Source organism: Petromyzon marinus, chromosome 31 (assembly GCF_048934315.1).
Source record: "Petromyzon marinus isolate PM22_M1 ecotype Great Lakes invasive population chromosome 31, UKy_Petmar_22M1.pri1.0, whole genome shotgun sequence".
Classification (NCBI taxonomy): domain Eukaryota; kingdom Metazoa; phylum Chordata; class Hyperoartia; order Petromyzontiformes; family Petromyzontidae; genus Petromyzon; species Petromyzon marinus.
Window position 1 is genome coordinate 3,082,538 of NC_133697.1, and position 24,942 is coordinate 3,107,479.

Genomic DNA, 24,942 nt, shown 5'->3' on the forward strand with positions numbered 1-24,942 from the left:
CCGGGACCGGGCCTACCCGCAAGGGGAGGCCGCGCATCGGCGACAGGAGCAGAGCACCCGACCCCGCGTGGAGCCCCCCCTTTTCTTGACAGGCACCAAAGTGTGGCTACACACCCCTCGCGTCGGGGCCGGACAGGTGGGGAAGCTGACCACCTACTGGCGGGGACCCTGGACCGTGGTACGGCAGATCTCTCCCTGGACGGTATTAATCCAGGGTGGAGAGAGGGGCCGAGAAACGGTGGTTAACGTCCGCCGCTTAAAACCATGGAGGGCAGCCCCGGTGGGGGAGAACCTCGCCGCCCGAGTACCGCGAAATCCCGGTGCCCCTGCGCCACCCGTGCTCGGGGGCCTCGCGCACTACATGGGCCCCGCCGGGCCCCCAGCTCCGAGGCGTCCCGGCCCCGCCAGAGGACGGCGGGGACGCCGCCCCTTAAATCCCGCTGCCGCGGAGTTTGTCCCCCAGCCCCCAGGTGCCGAGGGACAGAAGGAGCCACTGGAGTGGAGAAGGAGACCGCCGCAGGAAACCCCGAGGACGGAGCCACCTCCCCCGAGGCTAGCCACGAGGTCCGGGCGGATCCCCCGGACCCCGCAGCGCTACCTCGTGGGCGCGGCCCAGGCGAGGTGCTCCAGTCAACCCGGGACGGGGACTGGCACCTCGGGGGGCTATGTGATGCCGCCGCCACGGAGCCGATCGGCGGGCGGCCCACCTGCGATCTCGCCGCCCCGAGCGACGAGGCCGACATTGCTCCACCCTACCACCTCCCCACCCCCCCCACCGGAACACACACGCACGCACTCCCCCCACCATTAGAGCGCGTGGGGAGACACCCTGGCCGACAGGTTTTCACCCAGAAGCCCTCGTAAAGGGATAATCTTCACGGTTTCCTGCGGCCAGGGAATTGGACGGTCTCCTCCGACGCTAACACACACCGTGGCGCCGTGACTTGAGTAAAAATGACATGTTCACGGCGGGGCTGCCCCGCCACCGCGGTTAGTACGCACCTCACGCACACGGGTCGGCAGGGCAGGTAGGGAGGAGGGCAGAGCCACGAGCGGCGGGAAAGCAGGGTCGCCCTCTGGCTGGATGGCCGCTGAGCAGGTAAATTTAGATGCGGACGTCGCTGAAAGCAACGGCCCGGGGGATGCTGGGATACAGATGGGCCTACCGATTGGCGGGTGATCCCAGCGAGCTGATTGGCCCGCGAGTCGGCACCAGGTAGCCCTTTTGATGTAGAAAGAATAAAGCGAGTGAGGGCGAAGGAAAAAGGTCTCTGGCTACTCGAGTCAACCCCAGGCCCGTCAACTCCCGAGTCCAGCCGCGCGAACGTCCGTGGGACGTATCGACGCGCCGCGAGAACCAGCCGGCAGTGACGACGAACCGTGAGGTGTGGAAAGAGAGTGGAAGCGTGGGTGCGCTTGCTGTCGCGGTGGTCGCCGCGTGTGTGGAGCGGCGCCGCGTGGAGTGTGTGCGCTACAAACCATCGGCTGCGGACTCCCACGTTGCGAGCGGATACCCATCTCGCACGCATGCCCATCGCATAGCCCTTTAAACCCGTTAATCCAATCCCCCCAATCGCTGGAGTGAGCACGAACGACGTCGCTTACCCTCCGACCTTCAACCCCCTGTTACCCGCGTGTGATTGGTGCGTGGGACTGCGCGGGCGGGGAGCGTCGCGTTTGGGTGCCGGCGAAGCGCTAGCGGGTCCCAGGGCGGTCGAGGGTGATGCCTCACCGGCAGGAAACCCGGACTCGGGGGGGGACAGCACAGGGGGGAGAACAGGAGCGCGACGACCTTTCCCCGCCCGGGGAGGAGTGCGGCGGCGGCAGCTCCCACACTAGTGGAGAGTCTGGGAGCGTCGGTACTTCGCGGACAGGGTCGCAGGCAGGAGAGATCCCGGGGGCCGGCGACCCTAACAACACACCTTCATACTCCACTACAGTAGTAATGGTGATGGTATTAATGGTAGGGTTAAGTGATAGTCGTGTTAGTGATGGTAGTGATGGTAGGATTAAGTGATGGTAGTGATAGTAGTGATGGTAGGGTTAAGTGATGGTAGTAATGGTGATGGTAGGGTTAAGTTATGGTAGTGGTGGTAGGGTTACGTGTTGGTAATGATGATGATTGTAGTAATGGTGATAGTGATGGTAGGGTTAAGTGATGGTCGTGTTAGTGATGGTAGTAATGGTAGGATTAAGTGATAGTGATGGTAGGGTTAAGTGATGGTAGTGATGGTGATGGTAGGGTTAAGTGATGGTAGTGATGGTGATGGTAGGGTTAAGTGATTGTAGTGGTGGTAGGGGTAAGTGATGGTAGTGATGGTGATGGTAGGGTTAAGTGATGGTCGTGATGGTGATGGTAGGGTTAAGTGATAGTAGTGATGGTAATGGTAGGGTTAAGTGATGGTAGTGGTGGTAGGATTAAGTGATAGTAGTGATGGTAGGGTTAAGTGATGGTAGTGGTGGTAGGGTTAAGTGATAGTAGTGATGGTAGGGTTAAGTGAGGGTAGTGATGGTGATGGTAGGGTTAAGTGATGGTAGTGGTGGTAGGGTTAAGTGATGGTAGTGATGGTGATGGTAGGGTTAAGTGATAGTAGTGATGGTAATGGTAGGGTTAAGTGATGGTAGTGGTGGTAGGATTAAGTGATAGTAGTGATGGTAGGGTTAAGTGATGGTAGTGGTGGTAGGGTTAAGTGATAGTAGTGATGGTAGGGTTAAGTGAGGGTAGTGATGGTGATGGTAGGGTTAAGTGATGGTAGTGGTGGTAGGGTTAAGTGATGGTAGTGATGATGATGGTAGGTTTAAGTGATGGTAGTGATGGTGATGGTAGGGTTAAGTGACGGTAGTGATGGTGATGGTAGGGTTAAGTGATGGTAGTGATGGTAATGGTAGGGTTAAGTGATGGTAGTGATGGTAGGGTTAAGTGATGGTAGTGGTGGTAAGGTTAAGTGATGGTAGTGATGGTGATGGTAGGGTTAAGTGATGGTAGTGGTGGTAGGGTTAAGTGATAGTAGTGATGGTAGGGTTAAGTGATGGTAGTGATGGTAGGGTTAAGTGATGGTAGTGATGGTAGGGTTAAGTGATGGTAGTGGTGGTAGGGTGTTTTGTAGAGGCCACGTGACGCGCCCGCTTCTCGGGGTCACGTGGGCGGGGTTTTTACGAGGTCAATGGTTTCCGTAGCAACCAGACGCGTGTCGCCGCGTCTCCCCGTGTCCGCGTCTCCCAGTGTCCGTGTGTCCCCGTGTCCGTGTGTCTGCCTCCCCGTGTCCGTGTCTCCCCGTGTCCGTGTCTCCCCGTGTCCCCGCGTCTCGGAGTGCGGCTATGTGATTGCCACGTGGCACGGATTGATCGAGGAGCTCGCAAAGACAATGTGGCACCCGGGGGAGGGGGGCCCTGGTGGCGCTGAGCAGGGAGGAGTGGGGGGCCCCGAGCGGGGAACAGTGGGGGGCCCTGGCGGCGCGGAGCGGGGAGCAGTGGGGGGCTGCGAGCCGCCAGGAGGCTGGGACGTGGGAGCGCGTCGCCTGCTCACGCTGCACGCCTACAAACTCCTGCAGCTCATCCGCGCCCAGGACGAGGCACAGGTTGGGGGGAGCAGCGTGATGGTGATGATGATGGTGCTGTATGATTGGTGATCCTGTGGTGGTGCTGTGAGTGGTGATGCTGTGATGGTGCTGTGAGTGGTGATGCTGTGATGGTGCTGTGAGTGGTGATGCTGTGGTGGTGCTGTGAGTGTTGATGCTGTGGTGGTGCTGTGAGTGGTGATGCTGTGATGGTGTTGTGAGTGGTGATTGCTGTGATGGTGTTGTGAGTGGTGATGCTGTGATGGTGCTGTGAGTGGTGATGGTACTGAGTAGTGATGCTGTGATGGTGCTGTGAGTGGTGATGCTGTGATGGTGTTGTGAGTGGTGATGGTACTGAGTAGTGATGCTGTGATGGTGCTGTGAGTGGTGATGCTGTGTGATTGGTGATCCTGTGGTGGTGTTGTGATGGTGCTGTGAGTGGTGATGGTACTGAGTAGTGATGCTGTGATGGTGTTGTGAGTGGTGATGCTGTGATGGTACTGTGTGAGTGGTGATGCTGTGATGGTGCTGTGATGGTGCTGTGAGTGGTGATGGTACTGTGAGTGGTGATGCTGTGATGGTGCTGTGAGTGGTGATGCTGTGATGGTGTTGTGAGTGGTGATGCTGTGATGGTGTTGTGAGTGGCGATCCTGTGAGTGGTGATGCTGTGATGGTGCTGTGAGTGGTGATGGTACTCAGTAGTGATGCTGTGATGGTGTTGTGAGTGGTGATGCTGTGAGTGGTGATGCTATGATGGTGTTGTGAGTGGTGATTGCTGTGAGTGGTGATGCTGTGATGGTGTTGTGAGTGGTGATGCTGTGATGGTGTTGTGAGTGGTGATTGCTGTGAGTGGTGATGCTGTGATGGTGTTGTGAGTGGTGATGCTGTGAGTGGTGATGCTGTGATGGTGTTGTGAGTGGTGATGCTGTGATGGTGTTGTGAGTGGTGATGCTGTGATGGTGCTGTGAGTGGTGATTGCTGTGAGTGGTGATGCTGTGATGGTGTTGTGAGTGGTGATGGTGCTGTGAGTGGCGATGGTGTGTTGGTATTTTGAGTAATTCTACCGTAAAGGTATACTGCCATAAGTGGTGGTGCTGGTAATGTGTATGATGGTGATGAGAGCGAAGGTGTTGTGAGTGATGCTGTTGAGTTGGTGTTGCGGGAGATGGTGTGCCGTGAATGATGGTGCTTGTGGGTGGTGTTTGCTGCCCCAGTCACTGACCCTGGAAGTGTCCAGTTTCTGGTCCTGTAGGAGTTGTAGCAGCTGCTCACAGGGGCCCATATCTGTCAACCCCTTATCAGTGGCCTACCGTATTACAGACCTTATTGGTCACCCCGTGCCCTTATACATCTCAACGTTCATCCTACAAAGTCCCATCATAAGGGAGAAACACAAATTGACAAAAATGTTTGCCCGTATTGAAACGGCTGTATGCCGTATGGACCTTAAAACTCTATTTCCCTGTTTAAGAATACGGGTAAACCGTATGGGTTGACACGGTATGCAGGCCGGTTTAACCTTTGTCCTTCTCCGCAAGGTTCGGAAGCTGTGCCGCCTGGGCTCACCGGGCCTGGTGAACACCGCGGAGCCTGAGACGGGCCAGTGTGGCCTGCACGTGGCGGCCGCCATGAACCTCCACGCCATGTGCACCATGCTGCTAGCCCTGGGCGCACGACCAGACGTGCAGGACCACCAGGGCTGGAGCCCCGTGATGGTGGCCGCGGCACTGGGCCACGAGTCCGTGGTGGAGGTGCTGGCCGCCGCCAAGGCCAACATGGCCCTGCTGGACCGCGACGGCAGAGGTATGGCCAAGTGGACGACCGTTCTCAGCCGCAGCGCATCCTTGCCTCGTCACGGCTCTGAACACTTCCTCTGTGACCGAACTCGTGTTGTTTTGGTCTTTTTTTACTGTAATCGCCCAAAGGCCCAGAGAACATCAAACGGCCAGCAAAGCGAACGTAACATAATTCATGTGAATACACGAACCTCTAATTATCACCTCCTGCTCCCTTGTGGACTCACTTTTGATGAACATCTCATAATGCTGGCTGATGATGATGCTGGTTGTAACTACATTTCCATATCCATTGGAGTGAGATTGCTCTCAGACACACCGGTGCACTGAAGCAATGATCGACACATTTGTTTACGTGACTATTGGCTGTGTTGGGTGGAGGAAGGTTTACGACACACATTTTACTTGCGCGATCTGACACTCAAATCAATTAAGAATCAGTGAGTTGAGATTGGGAGACGTAGGTATAGAACGAGTCCATGGAAGATCTAGACAACAGTGAAGTGATGTTGGAGTTCACCCAGGACTGCAATGGGAGCCAAGAGAGGGGTTTGAATATTGGATTGATGCTTACTCATTCACAGGTTTGGGTGAGAAATCTGGCAGCTGTAATTTGGATTATTTTAAGGTGAGGGATGTCAAGAGGCCGTAGTGTATTGAGTTACAGTATTCCAGTTGGGGTGTGATGAAGGCCTGGATGAGGGTCTCACCAGACATCGATGGTGCAAGGAGGTGGTGGATCTGGGCGATGTACAGATGAAGAGAGGAGCTCCTGCAGTGTTCAGAGATGTGAGAGGCGAACAAGAGCTGGGGTTCATTGACAACTCCGTCATAACTGGCACTATTTTCCAACATGATGTCAGGAGTATCGACTGAGAGCATGAGCTTTCAGTCAAGACGTTGCGAATAGGGCCCAATGCACGTAAACTATATTTTTTCTTTCAAGTTCACTCTAACACTGTACACTGTAACTATAGCTGGGAACAAGCTGTACATTCGGAAGATAGACCTACCCATTATTAAAAGTATTCAGTGTTTCCCCTATCATTCTCCTTGCAGAGCGGCATGCCGGGCCTACTGAATATTCAAAATAAATAGCTCGTGTTTAGTTTTGAAGTGCTGTTTTACAATTACATAGTCAATTAAATGATACACAACGCAAGAAGCGGAGATTACAATGTTATTAATCCCCCTGCCCCCCCCCCAAATATAGAAGTCAAACTCTGCCCATAACTGAGAGTAAACTTTTGGATAGTTTTAAGTTTTTTAGTATTCATTCGAAGGAATTTTGAATTCAAAGGCGAAATGTCAAAAGTCGAGAGTGCGGTGCAGCCATGGCAATGCACAACACAGCTCATGCAGCAATCACAGAGTCATTCGAGTCAGCACTTTTCTCCACGTCACACACCAAGGTTACTAAGCTCTCCCACTTGAGGTGGGAGAAGCATGGGGGTGGGGTGAAGGTGCAGTCAGGCGCATTTCACCTCCGTTGGCGTGCCCAGACTCGTAACACTCGCAATAGCGTGGGGGTTGCATCATACCCCCCTCCCCCGTCACTCACTTGGTCATGGGTAGTTGACAGCGTGGCCACCTAAATGAGAGCAGTAAGCAGTAATGTGGTAAATGGTAGCAGAAAATGGGCGCTCCAAATGTGGCCTCTGGCTCTGTACAATTAATGTCAGTTGCCTTCGGTTTATAAATTAGAAAGGCGTGTAAAATGTGAAGACTTGGACGTGGCTAATATCATGTCACTGCTTTGTGATGAAAGAGGTGCCACGTTGGCGAGATGTTAACTACCTCGCTAGGTATACAGGATATCATGGGTTCGATCCCAACTTTAACGCCCGTATATTTTGAGTTTGCATGTTCTCCCCGTGGTCAAGTGGATTTTTCTCCTGGTCCTCTGGTTTTTCTCTCCACATTTAGAAACATGCGTTTAGAGCATTTGGCTGATATCAATTTCAACACGATAAACCACTTAGTTGAGCTATGATTTGTGGCCACGTCGCTTGTGAAAAAGAGCTATGCAGATCAGTGGGCTCACCTGGTAAAATAAAAATAGCTTAGCTTTGAGGTCTGACATCCAGATCTGAATCTGAGATTTAGCCACCCGTGATTAAACTGGGTTGTCAGCCGTAGTGACTTGATGGTTTCATAAAAAATAATGTTAAATTAGTTTCTCACATCATTGAGATTGGTTGACAGTAATGCACACTTTTTAAAGGGCATATTGATGGCGTTCCCCTTGTTGCTATGGGAGTGACTCAGAAGTAATTCTGTAACATTATCTTCTGCAAGACTTGTGAATGGAAAGTTATTCCCCTTGGTCATGATGCCAAAAGCACAATTTGTAGATCCTGCAAATGGGAAGGAAAACAAGGTGATAATTTGGACCTTGTACATTTAGTGCCACGGTGGCAAGATGTTAACTACCTCGCCTGGTATGCAGGAGGTTGTAGGTTGGTTGTAGGTTCGATCCCGACCCTGACACCTGTATATTTGGAGTTTGCATGTTCTCCCCATGGTCGTGTGCATTATTCCCTCCTCATTTGGAAACTTTGCGTTTAAAGAGTATTTGGCTGTTATAAAAAAAAAAAAAACACTTAATTGAGCTATAATTTTGGCCAGGTCGCTTCTGAAAAAAAAGGTACATCCCTTAGTGGGCCTTACCCGGTTAAATAAACAATAGTTTTAGAATATATCATGGGATCTCCTTTGCCAGTACCAAAATATGATCATCGGTTTTTCCTCTTTTTTCTGGCAACAAAACATGTGTTAAGCTGTTAAAACACCAAACTGAAACCTTTTACAAGGAATCATGTCTGCATTAACCACAATGCTTGTGGTCAGAATGCAAACAAAAAACACACTGATAATATATGCATTGTCTTTGAAACTGATTGGTCCACACCAGAGACAGCTTTCTTTTGAGCCTCATCTCAAACGGTGTTGGACCAGAGGACGCCAAAAGAGGACGACGAGGCTCAAAAGAAAGCTGTCTCTGCTGTGGACCAATCAGTTTCAAGGACAATGCATATATTATCAGAGTATGTTTTAGAATAGTTCGTTTTTAAAACATTGCTAATCCATTCCCGCTATACAGTACCGCTGACCCAGCTGGCTGGTCGCTGATGATCACATGCTGCGCGTGCGATTTGAGTGAGACGACAAACCCCAGCCACCCTCTCCATATCATATGAGCATCGCTCTGTGCGGCGTCTTGCAGGGGTTCTCTTCCACTGCTTGCAGCCGTCTCAGCGGCACGAGCGATGCATGCGGCTGGTGCTGCGCGGCAACGCCGATGTGAACGTGGTATCGCGGCCCGGCACACATGCGCTCTTCCTGGCCGCTCAGCTCTCGGCGATCAGCCCCAACATGAGCCTGCAGCTGCTGGAGCACGGAGCCAACGCCAATGCATCCGACAGCGTGAGTAGCTGTGTCACATGACAGCAAGAGTGAGTACGTACACATATTTGTGAATGTTGAACTTCTTTCGCACCGTATGTAGCCAACCGTGCTAATCGGAGGTGCGGGGTGAAGGAAAACAAACCAAACACGAAAAGCAGTTCTGAAAAAATTAGTTTGTCAATCTAAGGAATTTTAAAGTGCATAGCTCCCACCGGCTACCTAATATCGGAAGGAAGAGCATTCCAGATGGCCGCAGAAGTGCATCTGAAAGTGCACAATGCAGCGCCACGTGGCAGCAAGAGTGTCACTGTCATGTGACAGCATAGTCGAGTGGCTTGCCAGAGGACAATGGAGTTACTGTTTCATGTTACAGCATTAACTGCTATATTGTTTGTCATGCGGCAGCAAGAGTTAATCTATGTGTTATGTGACTACACTCCAGTCGCTGACAATTGATGGAATGTGTTTCTTTCATGCCACAGCATTGGTTGAGTATCATACGACAACATTATTGAGTTCCTATGTAATGCCACAGGATAAATCACCGTGTTACGCGGAAACATGAGAAGCTGTGCTGTGTGATCATGGCAGCTTCTCCCTGTGCATGTCAGCGCGCTGGTGTCACATGGAAACTGTAGCTGTTGGAGTGCCACGGTGGCGAGATGTTAACTACCTCTCCTGGCATACAAGATAGTCGTCGGTTCGATCCCGACCCTGACGGCTGTATATTTGGAGTTTGCATGTTTGCTCCGTGGTCGCATGGATTTTTCTTCAGGTCGTCCGTTTTTTATTTCTTCAGGTCTGTTGCTTTTGCAGAAATGCCGCTGAGCGTACACGTCAGCAAAATATGTTTTGCTCTGTTCTAATCGGGCTTGCACTGCTTCCGTGCTATGATAGGGTGGTGATCAACGGTTTATGTTGAAGGTCTGTGAGACTTTTTTTTCTGTAAACAGTTGCTGAGTGCAGGCCAATGGGGCCAAAACGTCAAACGGCCAGCAACAAACGGCAGCATCAAGTTGTAACAGATGAGAGTTGACATGTTTCTTGAATTGAGCAAGGTTATATTATTACCGAATGTGCAAATGGAGTAAAACGGTGCTGGATCATCAATAAACCTGACCGCTGTACCTATTCTTCGAATTCTGTCACGTGCAGTCAGGAAGACACTGGGTGCTCCAGACTAGATAAGACAACATTTTGTGGCTGCCAGGAGTGATGATGTGAATTTCTGCGGCAGTGCTGGAAACTGTCTTCCGTGGGTTGGCTTCAGCGATAACAGTCGCCGTGTGTGCTTAATGGACTCACACTGTGGTTCTGAGACCATAGGTATTGAGATATCTACAGTATTTGTATTCGTATTACGTTGTTTACGCAGTGAATCTCATTCCAATTGTGTAATGTGTGGGTAATTATTCAATGTCGGCTTTTGGCCAATAGCAGTAAGACCTCCGATTAGCATGGTAGGCTACGTGGGGTGCGAAAAAAGTTCAGCATTGTATGGCTTTTTTTAGTTATGGGAGGAAACCAGAGAACCCGGAGAAAATGCATTTAGGACAGAAAACATACAAAGCGCTCAAATCGGGAGCCGAACCCAGGCCCTTGTTGCTGCGTGAGGCGTTACCACTGCACCACCACCACCCTAGCATCCTTGAAGAGACGCACTGTGCGTGCACCAGGCGACTGGCAGGAGCGCCCTCATGGAGGCTGCCGCGGTGGGGGCCGTCGAGGTGGTGCGGGAGATCCTACGCCGCGGCGGTGACGTGAACGCTCGCGACAAGCAAGGCAGCCACTCCGCACACCGCGCCGCCCTCAACGGCCACTTCCAGGTATGACCGTCGGGCACAGGGGCCTGGCGCGCGTGGAGCCTCGCTTGCCAGCAACATGGCCAGAAGGAGGCTGCGTTGCGTGCGCTTACCAGTGCACACATGCCCACGTTACCCTGCATCACGAGGCAACGCGCGAAGCAGCAGCGGTCGCCCTCAGTAAAGTCGGTGTCAGGGTGTGAACGCCGGAGTTTGTGCGCTGGGTGCATATGTACACTGTGGATCTGTGTGTGTTTGCCTGGTGCCTGTAAACTGAGTGCATGCATACCCTGTGTGTGTGTGCATGGTGCCTGTGCACTGGGTGTAATTGTACGCTAGGTGCATGTGTGCCCTGTGTTTGCATGTGTTGCATGTGCACCCTGCTTGTGTGTGCGTGTGTTGTATGTGGCTAAACGGGGGCTCTGGACGGGTGCGAGGGGCTGGTAACCCCTCCACCTTCAAAAAATTACCACGAAATCACGACTAAAATATCTAACTAATAAGCTTGTGCTGGAGGCCCCGGGAGACAGGCGTCTATGACGTGTCCTGGCCAAACCACAATTGGCGGAGCCATGAGATTGAATCTCTACCCTCGGGGCTCCTCCAGAAACAACGAAAAGCCACTTCGTGTGGCCACGTGGAATGCTCAAACGCTCACTGCGGAGGAGAGGCTGCCACTCCTCTGTCGGGAGCTGGACCGGTACCGCCTGGATCTCTGTGGCATTCAGGAGGTCTGGTGGACCAGTTCTGGCTCCTGCCACCATGAGGGGTGGACAGTCCTCTACTCGGGGCAGCAGACTGCCAAACAACAAGATGTGGCTCTTCTTTTGAACAAAAGAATTAAGGGTGTGTGGGAGCGTGGCGGTGATGTGTGGGAAGCTGTAAGCCCCAGGCTACTTTGGGCTGGCCTTCCCATAAACCGGAGGCGAGGAGTGGTGGTCGTGGTTACTTATGCCCCCACCAAAGACGAACATCCATGGAGGGATTCAGGCAAAGCCGATGAGTCAGATGCCTTCTATGACCTGTCACAGGTGCTGGCTAAAGTGGCACCTCGGGATAGAGTCATCTTGTTGGGTGACTTCAATGCCCGAGTTGGTCATGATGCTGGCACCTGGTCTGGAGTGATTGGAGGGCATGGGCCAGATCAGCTCAATAACAACGGTAGGAGGCTGCTAGATTTTTGTACAGCCCATGGGCTTGTAATTACCAACACGCTGTTCCGGCATCGGCGCATCCACACAACATCATGGATACGTGCCGGGTCCAAGCAAAAACATCTGCTGATCTACATAGTGCCGGACCAGCGGATGCGAGCCCATGTCCTTGACACCAGGATCTACCGTGGAGCTGATCTGCCCTCTGACCATCGACTAGTCATCTGTAAGATGCGCCTGCCATTCTTCCACTCTGGCTGTGAGTGTACACCCAGGACCCCATTCCATGGCCTGATCTCAGCCGATGAAAGTTGCAAGTGAGAATTTCATCATCGCTTGCGGTTGGGGTTGGCATCGTCCCCCACTCCTCCTGATGTCGAGGGTAAATGGGCGAGGTTTAGGACTGTGACTCATGCAGCTGCAATGGCTGCTTTGGGTATGCGGTCCAGACCTCCCCAGAGACCCTGGCTGACAGAGGAGGTGTTCAGGATGGTTGAGAAAAAGCGACAGGCCCACTGTCATCGGCTACAGAATCCCACGTCAGAGAATGAGGAGGCTTACCTCAGCCTTCGCTCGGAGGTTCGGAGAGCCGTGAGGCGCTGCATGGATGGGTGGTGGTCGCGGGTTGCTGAGGAGATGGAGTCTGCCTCAGTGGCCCGCGATGACAAATCTCTATTTAACTCCAACAAAAAAGTAACCTGCAGCGCCACACCTATTACCATCATTAGGGGAAAAAATGGTGTTCCAATCTCCGACCCCCAGGAACAGGTTTGCAGATTTGCTGAGCATTTCTGTGAGGTCCTGGGGGAGGGTAAACCCCTCAGCCAGGAAAACATTGTGGCACAAAGTGGGGATGACCCTGCTGAGGCTGCGGTGCCTCAAATATTGGAAGAAGTCACCCCCTGTGAGTGGCTGGCTGAGGTGCCATCTGTTGAGGAAGTACTGAAGGCGATCCGGAGTCTGAGACCAGGAAAGGCACCAGGTAGAGATGATCTCCCAAGCAAAATGCTGAGGGACGGTGGCGTTTGTGCACAGACTGCCCTATATGACATCATAACAACAGTCTGGACCACTGTACGGATTCCGCAGGATTGGAAGGATGCCCTGGTGGTCCCCCTCTTTAAGAAGGGGGACCGCACAGACTGTAACAACTACAGGGGCATCTCACTCCTCAGTGTGCCGGGAAAGGTCCTGGCAAGGATTATTCAACATCGCCTTGCCAGGCACGCTGAGGAGAGGCTTGCAGAGCCCCAATGCGGTTTCAGGAAAGGGCGGTCCTGCACAGATGCCATATTTTCTGTCCGTCTGCTACAGCGGAGGTGTAGGGAATTCCAACAAGACCTACATCTCTGCTTTATTGACCTGGTCAAGGCCTTATTGCTCAACCACGTTATGTATGCCGATGATTTGGTAATAGCTGCTCATTCAGAGGAGAAGTTGGAGACGCTGCTGCTGAGACTGGAGCGTGCCACTAAGAGATGGTGCCTTACCATCAGCCCCACCAAAACTAAGCACCTGCCTGGGTATTTTGTACCATCGGACACTCCATCAATCGGTGATGGGGCAGTTGTGGAGAGAGTGGAGAGCATCCCATACCTGGGCAGTGTGCTTATGACCGGCTCCAGTTTAACAGCAGAGGTCTCACTCCGAATCAGTCGAGCGGCAATATCTTTTCATCGGTTGCGTAACGCTGTGTGGAAGCTACCTGGTCTGTCGCTCCGCACTAAACTTCAGGTCTTTCGGCCACGGTCATTCCCTCCCTTTTCTATGCTTGCGAAACGTGGACCCCCTTAATGGAACATCTTCGCCGGTTAGAAACATTTAGGCTAGCCTGCCTATGATACATCCAGGGTTTAACCAGGCTGGATTGTGTGAGGAGCTCACAAATCCTTGAAAGATCTGGGCAAGGTCCCAACGGTGAGCTCCTCCGGCAGGCAAGGCTGCGTTGGCTGGGTCATGTAGCCCGCATGCCCAGCCACCGCATGCCAAAACAGCTTTTGTTCGGCCGGATCAAGGGGGCTAAACTGGCGCGGCACGGGCTAGAGAAGAGATGGAGTGATGTGGTACAGGAGGATGTGGAGGTGAGTGGACTTGCCGATGACTTGTACCAGCGGTGTCAAGATCGGCCTCTGTGGAGGAGGCTCATGAAGGAAGCTACTGGGCAGTTGGAGGCAGTCGCCCTCCAACAACAACGGAGGGCGGTGGAGCGATGCTCACAACAACGAGCGGAGCGCCGGGTGGCTAAAGCACAGCAGGTTGGCACAGTAGGGGGCACAGGTGGTGCATCAGCCAGTCATCTCAGTCAGTCGACCCGTGGCACCTGGGTCTGCCCCGTGACCTCCTGCCAGCGGGCGTTCAACACTTCACGTCGCCTCAAGGTGCACATGGCCTGGCACAAGCGTCGTGGTGACGTCACCGCCACTTAGTGGAGAATGGCGGTTGTTATTGTTGTATGTGTACCCTGTGTATGTGCCTGAAAAGGTGTTGCATGTGTACCCTGTGTGTGCATGTGTTGTACGTGTAGTGGGGAACGGTAGTGTAGTGGTTAGTGCGCTGCGCTACGAACCTGGCGACCCAGGTTCAAATTCCCGCTCACGGCCAACACCAGTGACGATTATCTGAACCAGTCCTGGGCCTCAGCCTCAAATGAGTACCTGGTGCGATGTGTAAACATCGCCACTAGGGAGACAAAGGCGGCCACCCACCCCCTCGTGTACCGTGCCGGCCTTTATAGGTGCTCGTTAACAGCACTTGCCCCTACAGTCTGCTAAGGCTATAGGGGGATCTTTGTATGTGTACACTGTGTGTGTGCATGTGTTGCATGTGTAGTGAGTTCAAGGAGAGTAGATACGACTTGTAGAGGCAACACGTTTATTCCAATAACAACAGTAACGATCCCTAACACAAAGGGATAGCGGCCCCTCCACCCGATACCTGGGGAGGTATAGCCTCCGGGCTAGCGTGCCCTATCACTGGGGCTACGTACTCTCAGCCCTCCGGCTAAGGGGTCCTAGGGGAGGCTAGCTGACCCGACCCAGCCAAGGTCCTCAGGTCCCAACCACTGACCCACTCGGTCCCGGCCCTTAGAAGGACGTCGGGTCCGGGGTTTCCCAGGGTCCTAGCCGAAGCAGGTCTTCAGTCTTCAGATTGACGATGACTGCCGGACCCATCCAGAGGTCCGGCTTTTATACCTGTTTCAGGGTTTCCCTGCCCCTAGCCACGCCTCCCTTCTGGAACTGTCTCGGGGGCTCTGGAATATCCCCCCAGCCCCTCTCTTAGAGTCTGGGGAGCCCTATTAGCCCAAAAGGCCAACTCATCTCACCCATTCGTTATACCACCCACTATTGACACATGCCTGCTACTACAGGTAAGGATGAGTGGGAAATGTACAGAGCCCAACCACGCTACTACATCATCCCCCCTTGTAGCATTCAGCCGTCCCAGCTGCCAACATACCCCCAAGAACATCAATAAAGCATGTAACCACGTGTGCCTCAATAAAAAATGTTAACAGCAACAAACCGCGTGGTCCCACATAAATACCCCAACCCACCTGTACAAAATTTTACACTATATACATATATACACATTGTCGTACGCCCACCCGCATCCGCATGACACACCCAATGACGACGCGGCCGGCCGTCAGCATGAGAAGGGCAAGACAAGCATCGAACAACGACCAGTCGGACGCAAGGTAAGTGTGCGGTGCGGAGGCCGTGAGAATGTGGGCAAGTTCATGAAAATTGTTTTGATTTCGAGTGAGTCCGTATGGCTGGTCCATCAGGAGCGGTGGAGGGTTGCGGGGGCGGCTTCCTGGTTGGGCGGACAAATGCTCGCCATCTGGAGCGGCCGGCGTGGACAGCCGCGGTGACGTCACTCACGCGGCATCTGAGGGTGCAATGACACGGCTGGGCTGAGGGTTAGTCTCCATAGACGTACGATTCAGCTCGTCAGACACGTCACCTCTCGGCCCCCGTGTAGTTTAGGTAGAGTTTGTGGAGAAACAAAAGGTTTGAGATGCGACAGGTGGACGTATCAGCATCATTTACCATACTGGATTTTCACACACTGGGGCCGGATGACCGGATGATATCTACTTGGCGGCAGTGGAGCCAAGCCCGGTCCCCTTCAACCCAGTCATGGTTAGATACATGAAGGCCCCGCAGGTGTTTGTTAGCCAGCTGACGTGCTTCCGAATTGTGTTTCGCAGCCTCCCGGGCATCCACCAACCTCTGGACGTTCGAACGCATGTGGTCGGCGATTTTAGACTGAGGAGCTGGCTGCTTGATGCGCAATTGGGCGTCCACTGGTGGGTTGACCTCCCTGCCATACATTAGGTAGAATAGCGAGAACCCCATTGCCGTATGAGGTGCCATTCTATACGCGGCCAGGGCACCCGGGATATGCAGGTCCCAATCGATCTGCGACTCGCACACTTGGTGGCTCAACATGGAGGCGAGTGTTCTGTGCAGGCGCTCGATCATACCATCCGTTTGCGGGTGATATGGCGAAGTTCAAATTTTGTGTGTGCCCAGCAGATTGCACATGTCCCGCAACAAGGTAGACGAGAAATTCTTCCCTTGATCGGTCAGCAGCCGTTCGGGAGCACTGTTATCCAGGACATAGCCCTGGAGAAAAGCCTCCGTGATGGCTGCTGCCGATTGGTTGGGGAGTGGCAAGGCCATGGGCCATCGTGTGAAATATTGCACCCCAACCAACAGGTACTTGTTAGCCCAGGGAGTGGCAGGAAATGGCCCAAAAATGTCCAGCACAACTTTGTTGACGCGGGACACGCGAATGGATTGCAGAGGTGGACATGACGGTCTAGCGGGAGGTTTCCACCGTGCACACTGGGTGCAGCCTTGGAGCAAATCGGCCACATCCCTTGCCATGCCTGGCCAGAAGAAGTCCAGCTGGAGCATGGCAAGGGTCCTGTGAATACCCAAATGACAGAGGCGCTCATAAGTAGCCCACACAGCCTTGCCCCGTAGGCAAGTGGGCACCACGAATTTGTATTTTCGTGAGTAGCCATCCCAGCTCATGAGGAGGCCGTCCCGCACGGTCAAAGAAACAAGGCCATCCCGACCTCTGTTCCTGTGCGACTCAGCAATGGGACGGCGAAATTTAAGAAGGGAAACGTCTTGCATTTGGAGACGTCCCCAATCATCCAAACTCAGGCCCAGCAATGCATCCTGCGTGACGGGCGCGTCGGGCACATCAAGGGAACCGACCGCAGCCTCGGCTGCCGCAGCGAGGGGTGGAGGCGAAGTCACGACTGGTTTCTTGCAACGCCCCGAACCCATGAAGCACACGCACGGTGAAGTGCCTACCGTACAGGTATGGCCTGTACTGCTGAACAAAAAAAAATATGGCGAGCTGTTCGCGACGGGTGACGCAATAGCGTTGTTCCGCGGGGGGCAACACCCTTCTGCCATAAGCAATGACACGTTCAACCCCGTCGACGACCTGAGACAGCACCCCCCCAATGCCGGTGTTGCTGGCGTCCGTGTCCAGGACGAACGGCACGGAAAAATTGGGATAACACAAGGGAGGAGCATTTACCAGGGCGTTACGAAGGGCGTCAAATGCGGCCTGTTCCACCTCCCCCCAGTGAAATTTAGCACCGTTTGCAGTCAGTGCATGGAGGGGCTTTGCTATGGACGCGAAACCTGCTACGAACTGCCAATAATAAGAGGCGAAGCCAATGTAACTACGCACCTCCCCACTGAAGTGGGGGTCGGCCACGAGCGGACGCAACTTGTCTTTTCGGGGTCCGTGGCATTGCCAGACCGGCTAACGATGTGGCCAAGGTAACGAACGGAATCCCGGAGGAGATGGCATTTCTGCGGTTAAAATTTGAGATTTGCCGCCCGCATCTTGACAAAAACGGCCTTCAACCGATCGAGATGCTCGTGGAATGTTCGGCTAAAGATGATAACATCGTCCAAATAAATCATGGGCCATAGGACCCAACGGTTACCCTATGGATCGTTATGTTAAAGGGACATACCCCAGACCCCAGAAGGGGAGCTGGGGAATGACATCACTCCCAGATCCTTCTCGAAGGTTTGGAAGGAAGGCGTGGCTAGGGCGGAGCGAGCCACAGGCCGAGGATAAAAGCCGGACCCTGAACGGTCCAAGTTAGTCGTCGTCCAGCTGAAGACAAGAAGCTCCTGAAGATTGAAGAGCCCAAGGGCAGTGTCGTACCCCTGGCAAGGGACAGCTCAGCTTATATACCAGTGAAGTTCCAAGCTCCGCTCAAGGATAACATAGTTAGCCAGTGAGAGGCGTATTAGTCTGGAGGGCACACTCTCCATAGTGTATTGGGTGTGAGGGGCCGTACCCCTCTGTGTTCACTGTTAATTGTTAAAATAAACCTGTATTGCCTCAGATAAGTTTCCTCTCTGTCATTGAACCCACTACACATGTGTACCCTCTGTGTGTATGTGTTGCATGTGTACAGTGTTGCATGTGTTGCATATGTAAACTGTGTTTAACACATAGGCTTTCACAACCAATATCATCCACAATATAGCTGTTTTTGGGTTAAATCGTGTAAGTATAAATGTGTCGTTAAACCCACCACCACCCGACACAGCCAATTAGTAAGGTTTGTCACGTAAACAGAACATGAAATTCGTTACTATTGTAATGAGTCAAACTGAATCACAGACGTTCTTTCGAGGCAACACTTTTATTGTAACATCAACCCTTTAACACAAAGGGGTAACTGCCCCTTCACCAGATACAGCCTAGGGTGGTGACCACCCAGCTAACTACTCTATACGTAGGAGTTATGTTGGGGCCGCCGTCCCCCGTCTCCTCCGTCACGATCATGCTACTGCTCCCTGACTGCTCTGTCAGGTTCGGGCTACCGCCAATTCCTCGCCCCCCTGCACCCCCGACTTTGTTGCTGCCCGCGTATTCATGATTCAATTGGTGGGACCGACCGCTTTACGCTTACGACGTACTACGAGGGCTCAGTGGCGGACGCGCTGCAGTGAGCGCGCCCGTGAAGTAAAACCCCGTCTTGTGCGTAAACAAAAGGGTACAGCGCGCCGACGCGTGACTCCGCGGTCGCACCGAGCACCCACGCACGGGACTCGAGGTCGGGCGTCAGAAGTCAGGGGGCGTCCACCGTGCGCGCGCCGCTGATTGGAGGGAGTCACTCCGCCGTGATTTAAAGGCCGTTTAAACAGCCACGCGTGTACGTGAACACCAGACGCTACACTCTCCCCTTCGCCGTAAACAGCCGCGCATGCACGCGAACACAAAGCACTCCACCCTCTTCACACTCACAAAGACCACACGATACAGTTTATCCTCTACTGGCGATTTTATTCCCCGCGAGTAACCCGCTAAACTACGCGTGATTGAGTGGGTCAGCAGACACTAACTAGCCTATCCCTTGGGGATCCTGGACTCAATTTATCCTGCCTGTCGCTCTACTTTCTACCCTCTGATTAATTATCCCAAACTCACCTCTCTCTTACTTACACTTACGACCAATCTGATGCGCCGGAAGCTGTGGAAGGGCGATGCTGCGCGTCGTCTCCGTGGAGAATTGGGCCTGGCTGCGTTGAACCTCGTCACATGAACGACTCGAACGGCTGGCTCCAACACCCCGCTGATCTCGATGCCTTGAAGGAATCTCCCCTTTACTGCCTGAATCACCCTCTTTTATCGTCCTAGCTCGCATCAAAGAGCAACGTGCTGCCCTGCCCCCCTGGCCTCCTGTCCAATCAGGGGTCCGGATTTTCCCGCTCTTTTGATAGTCGGATGCCAGCTCTGGTGACGTCACCGCAGTGGTCCCCCCGACGTCCGCTTTCTGCTCTTCCCGCTACCGGGATTTTCCCGCTCTTTTGATAGTCAGATCCCAGCTCTGGTGACGTCACCACGCCGGTGGCGGCGTCACGGCGGTGGGCACGGCCCCGACGGAGCGGCTCCGCTGTGGCGGCACCACAGTTACAGCTAGGAAGGGTCAGACCCTCACTCGGGTCCCTGACCACGTGTTGATGCATCGTAGATCTTCCAGCTTGTAGATGTGGAGCTTCCAGCTTGTGGAACAAAGCACCCCGGTCCCTCCCAGGGACCCACCTTATATCCCGCCTTCTCGAGCGTTCTAGCTCGAGAGCTCTCTCTGGACACGTGATCACCCCCTAGCCCCCCCACCTGGGGCCCTCTTTGTGGACACTCCGGATCACGTGTCTACAGGGTCTACCAGAGTGCCATAGACCGGGGCAACTCAGCCCCTGGGCTGACACTCTCCCACTCCACATTGTGGGAGCCCGCACTACACCCAGCGCTCACCAAGCCCCGCTAGGACTGGTACTACATGGTGTACGCGATGACAGTGCATCACACGCCGTGCTGTGCTAGAGCCGGCCTCACACAGCAACCCACACGGTGCTGTCCGCGATGTAGGGACATCGCACGCCACGGCCCTCTCGGGCCGGCACCATACAGTGACATCCCTGATGTCAATACACTATTACAGCACACCGGTGTGTTGGAGAGCAAATCCACAACATTTACAATCTTGAGTACGACGTTTCGCCAGTAATTACAACCAGTATCATCAGGGGACAGCCAGATTTGTGGAGAAATCCTCCTGTTTCATTCCTTAAATAGAAGGACGGATGTGATGACGTCACTTGTGAGCCCTTCTTGTGCGAAGTGGGAGGGGGGGATTAATGAATGGATGTAAACTGTGTTTATGCGTAATAGGTTTTTCCCCTTTTTTCTGGCAACAAAACAGGTGTTAAGATGTTAAAACACCAAACTGAAACCTTTTACAAGGAATCATGTCTGCATTAACCACAATGCTTGCAGTCAGAATGCAAACAAAAAACATACTCTGATAGTATATGCATTGTCCTTGAAACTGATTGGTCCACACCAAAGACCAGAGGACGCCAAAAGGCGTCCTCTTTTGGCGTCCTCTGGTCTAACACCGTTTGAGACCAGGCTCAAAAGAAAGCTGTCTCTGGTGTGGACAAATCAGTGTCAAAGACAATGCATATATTATCAGAGTACATTTTTTGCATTTTGACCACAAGTATTGTGGTTAATGCATATATGATTCTTTGTAAAAGGTTTCAGTTTGGTGTTTTAACATCTTAACACCTGTTTTGTTGCCAGAAAAAAGGGGAAAAACCTATCATCGTATTTTGGTACTGGCAAAGGAGGTCCCATGATGTGTGTGTGCATGTTTTGCATGTGTACACTGTGCGTGTGAGAAGGTGTTGCATGTGTAAACTGTGTGTGAGAAGGTCTTGCATGTGTTCTGTGTGCGTGTATGTGTTGCATGTGTACCCCGTGTGTGTGTGTGAAGGTGTTGCAGGTGCTTGCGGCAATGGGAGCAGACTTGGGCTTGGTTGCTCTCGATGGCAGCACGGCACTGCATCTCGCCGCACTGAAAGGCCACACCGTCTGCTGCCGCTTCCTGGCCCAGCGAGGCGAGGACTGCGTTCTGTGCTCCATCTTTTTACGAGAGGCTTCCGCGACACGCGTGCAGCACTTAGAAAGTGCCGAGGTCGCCAATTGCTTTAGGAGTACTGAGCGAGCCGACGATCTGGCCGACTGGACAAACAAGGAAAATCACTTTAATTGTGCTTTTTTCACTTATTTTGGCTAAATGTATCTCTCCCCTCTACTCTGTGCACGTTTCAGTTTTTGGTCAATTTTCTTCCACTGACGTTCACGTTTAAGATTCACATCACAGGAGGAAGTATGCATTATATATATAAAAGTACTTCCAAGCACACGTCAGGAAGTGTTTCACAATCCATTACGTACGCACGATTTTACTTCCTTGTTTAATGTTCCTCTTGACTTAAAGCTTTCGTGACTGCAGGAATTCATATTCTTTCGGTCTTTCGGTAATGCCACGTAGATAGAAAAAAATTATAAAAATAATAACAATATCACGACGTTTCAATCGCAACACAAGCAAACGTCATCAGTCCACGGTCACTCATGACTACTGCCACTGTGAAGGACTGAGGCACGAGTGTGACGCCTGTGCAATGAACATTTATCTGTAGCAGCACACACGGTGAAGTGTATCCCTGATGTGGACACAAAGGCCTCTTGAAGGAACCTCAGAAGTAGTTCTGTAATATCTTCTACACGCGAGGTTGAGGCACCGCTGTGCAAGAGATCCAAATGCATTCTTAGTCTCATGACGTGACACCGATAACGCACGGTTTATACAATTGGGGAAAACAATACACACACAGTTGTAATTCAGTGGCATCTCAAGATGCTTACAAATACTGGACATCTGTGAAAAAGAGCTTCATGGCTCATTAGATGTCTCCAGGATAAGTAGAGATTCTGCTTCTGATCGGATTCAATCGTACAAATTAACAGAAAATGTTCAGTAAAGTAAACAAAGGATTAAGAACAGGGGCATGGCTGAGCGGTAGCGAGTTGACAGATTCAGCTTATTTTATTTATCACACGGATGATCCCGTTTACATGGGAGGTCCGTGGTTCGTGAGCACAGCAACAACAACAAAACAGAGACAAAATACATCCACATTGTACACGGTCCTTAAGGACTATTGCGTAGGTTTGCAGTTTCAATAAGGTAGTCCGCCTTCGTTAACGTCTTTGGGTGTATTAACCACAAATATCACATTCCGTCCGCTTCATGGTGGATGTTAAATAAGTAATTCGATTAACAGTTGGCCATTGTATGCTGGCGTCATGGTCAACACTTGCCAAATTTAAGAAAATTATTCGCAAACCAATTAATCTGGAAACAATGCAATTGTCGCCCCCTACTGCAGAAACCTGGCAATACCCTCCTGACACTGTCTTGAGACTCAATGAGGCTTTGCTGGGTAAACTGAATAAACACGATTGGGTAATGGTGACAGCACCCACAACTGTCACAACCAGTGCAACCACAAGTGGTGGTTATGACAGAGATGTCTGTCCCAACACCAAAACATCTGCCAATTGTTACGCCAAAGTCTGGAAACTTCCTGTAATGTTTGGGTTTATGCACATGGACTAGGGTATAAGTTTTACAGACTCATTGTTACGTGCCTTCTGAGCGCCAATTTGATGCTAGTGCAGATGCTTGGGTTACCACCTTTCCCACAGACCAAATCCTGATGTATTTCTGAGTCATCCGAGGTCAGGGGTCAGCAGCCTGCTGCTCTGGAGCCGCATGCGTCTCTTTAATGACTACGGTACTTCATGGCGTTATTTATTAAGGACCACCGTTTCGTATTCACATACATTGCGGCTCTTGAAATATTGAAGGGTTTTTACCTAAATTCGAAAAAAATGCCTCTTATTGTTAGTTTACTTTGTCGACCCCTGGCCAAGGTATATCAAACCGTTGCAGTTTACTGTGCTGAAGTTCAACACAACGCCTGCGGATCTTGATACAAATCAATTTCTGCCAACCCGAGCACACAGATGGCAATTCCCGGACTGTCCGGGTCACTCGTCTGGGTCGAAACCCGGACAGGTGGCAACTTTAAGCCTATGTGCACTTTGCGTTGCACCTAGGCTGGTGACCAAGCGCACGTGTGCCACCATCTACATTCAGGTTGTAACCCCAAGCTGAAGAATGCAGAACGCCAGACGGCTCGCATGCTGGCCAAGGAGTCTGGCCACAAGGCGACGGTGAAGGCCCTCCGCAAGGAGGAACGCCTGTTCTCACGCTCCCAACGGCCGCCTGCGGACGGCAAAAAGGGAGTGTGTTCTCAGCCCTGGGCAGTTCGCCTCTACGACTGGACACAGGCAGGGAGTTCGCATGGGCCACTGCAGGGATCATGCAACCTTATTCATTCCCTTTGCAGCTGTGTAGCTGTGCAAATTCAGCTCTTCTTGTGACCATTCTGTCCCTTATGTGTTTCACAGATGTCCTTGTCTGTTTACATATGAGTGCAATTATCACCTTAAACCTAAGTCATTGTTTCTGTAAGTTAATTTTACGATGAATAATTTTTAATAGTCATTTGTCTGCGCCAACTTTCATTCCAGGGAATTATTTAATTTAACATTTAAACATGTCTGTGCACTGCTTTCGATTTCTTCCGTAACATGGTTGTTCTTACTCTGATTTCTATTTGAATGTGTTTGCTCTGATTTCTATTTGCTTCATTACTGCAAATGAAACTCTCCTGGTCTCTTTGAGTCATCACCTGGTCAAAGAAAAAGAACACGAACTTCAAACTCAGTGTCACGTTATGCCGCTTTTGTCATTGTTTGTTTCAAGACATTTCTGTCCTCCATCTGGATGCAGGAGTACAAGGAGGACCTGCGGGCAGAGCTGGGAGCGGTGTGCGGGCCGGACGGCTCCCTGGCCTCGGAACAGCTGCTGGATGCACTGCGTCGGCAACGGGCGCCGCCCTTGGGGCCACCAGAGACGCAGCTCCTCCTTCAGGCTCACGACCTCAACAAAAGTGGAACGGTGGTGTTGGAAGAGTTCTTAAAGGGGAACAAATACCTGGCCAAGTCTTACCTGATGAGTGCCTTCGAGCCCAAAGGGAGGAAAGGGAAGAAGGGTCGCCGCAAGGGGAAGGCCAAGAAATTCACGGTGAAGCATCATACATAAATGTCACCGCACCTTTATTTTACGGCAGCTTTGTTTGAACACAGTGTAATGTTTGCATGCATGCCAACTGTCCTTGCCAGGTGCCCCTGCCCATCTGTGTGGTTCCAGAGGGGGTAACCCCAAGACGGGCAGACGGGGGGCCTCCTTTGCATGCCATTGAGCAGCTGAGTCTCACCACGGACTGTGGACGGTTTGACCGGGACCACCGCCCTGCCCACCCCATCGAGGACGACTCAGCCTGGTCTCTCCCCCCGCACGGTTTTCTCACAACGGAGCTATCACTTGCTAGTCAAGGCTTACAAACACAGGCAACTCATGCTGAGGGTTTTATGGAGTGCAACAAAGAGCCTTGGTAAACACTGCCCGGCGTAAAGTTACGGAACGAGGCACACGAACGGTAACTGTGAACCACGCTACAACGTGAATGACGACACGGAGAGGTGAGCACGGGGCCCACGGTCCCTGCGTATTTACTAGGACTTAAGCACAGCGAGAAATATGAAATGCAAACTCATCAGGCAGGTTTTTGGCAATTCACGTTGTTTACTCGGATTGTTAAACTTTGCTTGTTTTGGTATTTTCAATGAACTGCATGAAAAATTGGTGAATGGCTTCCAGTTTGTATAAATGTCTAGAGCAATA

General features: G+C 52.2%; 1 protein-coding gene and 1 long non-coding RNA gene across 3 annotated transcripts in view; one reads left to right on the forward strand and one right to left on the reverse strand.

Annotated features, from left to right (window-relative positions):
• The first annotated feature begins 3,131 nt into the window (after nt 1–3,131).
• The window catches only part of ANKEF1 (ankyrin repeat and EF-hand domain containing 1), a 29,184-nt gene continuing 7,373 nt past the window's right edge, over nt 3,132–24,942 (forward strand). The window contains exons 1-8 of one of the 2 annotated variants that reach the window (XM_032963634.2): nt 3,132–3,578; nt 5,096–5,360; nt 8,580–8,779; nt 10,438–10,587; nt 21,055–21,178; nt 23,290–23,483; nt 23,989–24,282; nt 24,381–24,541. In XM_032963634.2, coding sequence (XP_032819525.2) covers nt 3,165–3,578; nt 5,096–5,360; nt 8,580–8,779; nt 10,438–10,587; nt 21,055–21,178; nt 23,290–23,483; nt 23,989–24,282; nt 24,381–24,541 — 1,802 coding nt within the window. In that variant the 5' untranslated portion in view covers nt 3,132–3,164. The remainder of the gene's footprint in view (nt 3,579–5,095; nt 5,361–8,579; nt 8,780–10,437; nt 10,588–21,054; nt 21,179–23,289; nt 23,484–23,988; nt 24,283–24,380; nt 24,542–24,942) is intronic. The other variant, XM_032963633.2, reaches the window with a different exon arrangement.
• Nucleotides 22,155–24,089, reverse strand: LOC142929568 (uncharacterized). Its single transcript, XR_012945706.1, has 2 exons — nt 24,004–24,089; nt 22,155–23,418 (listed from the first exon to the last, which is right to left on the reverse strand). It is a non-coding gene; the product is annotated as an uncharacterized LOC142929568 (long non-coding RNA).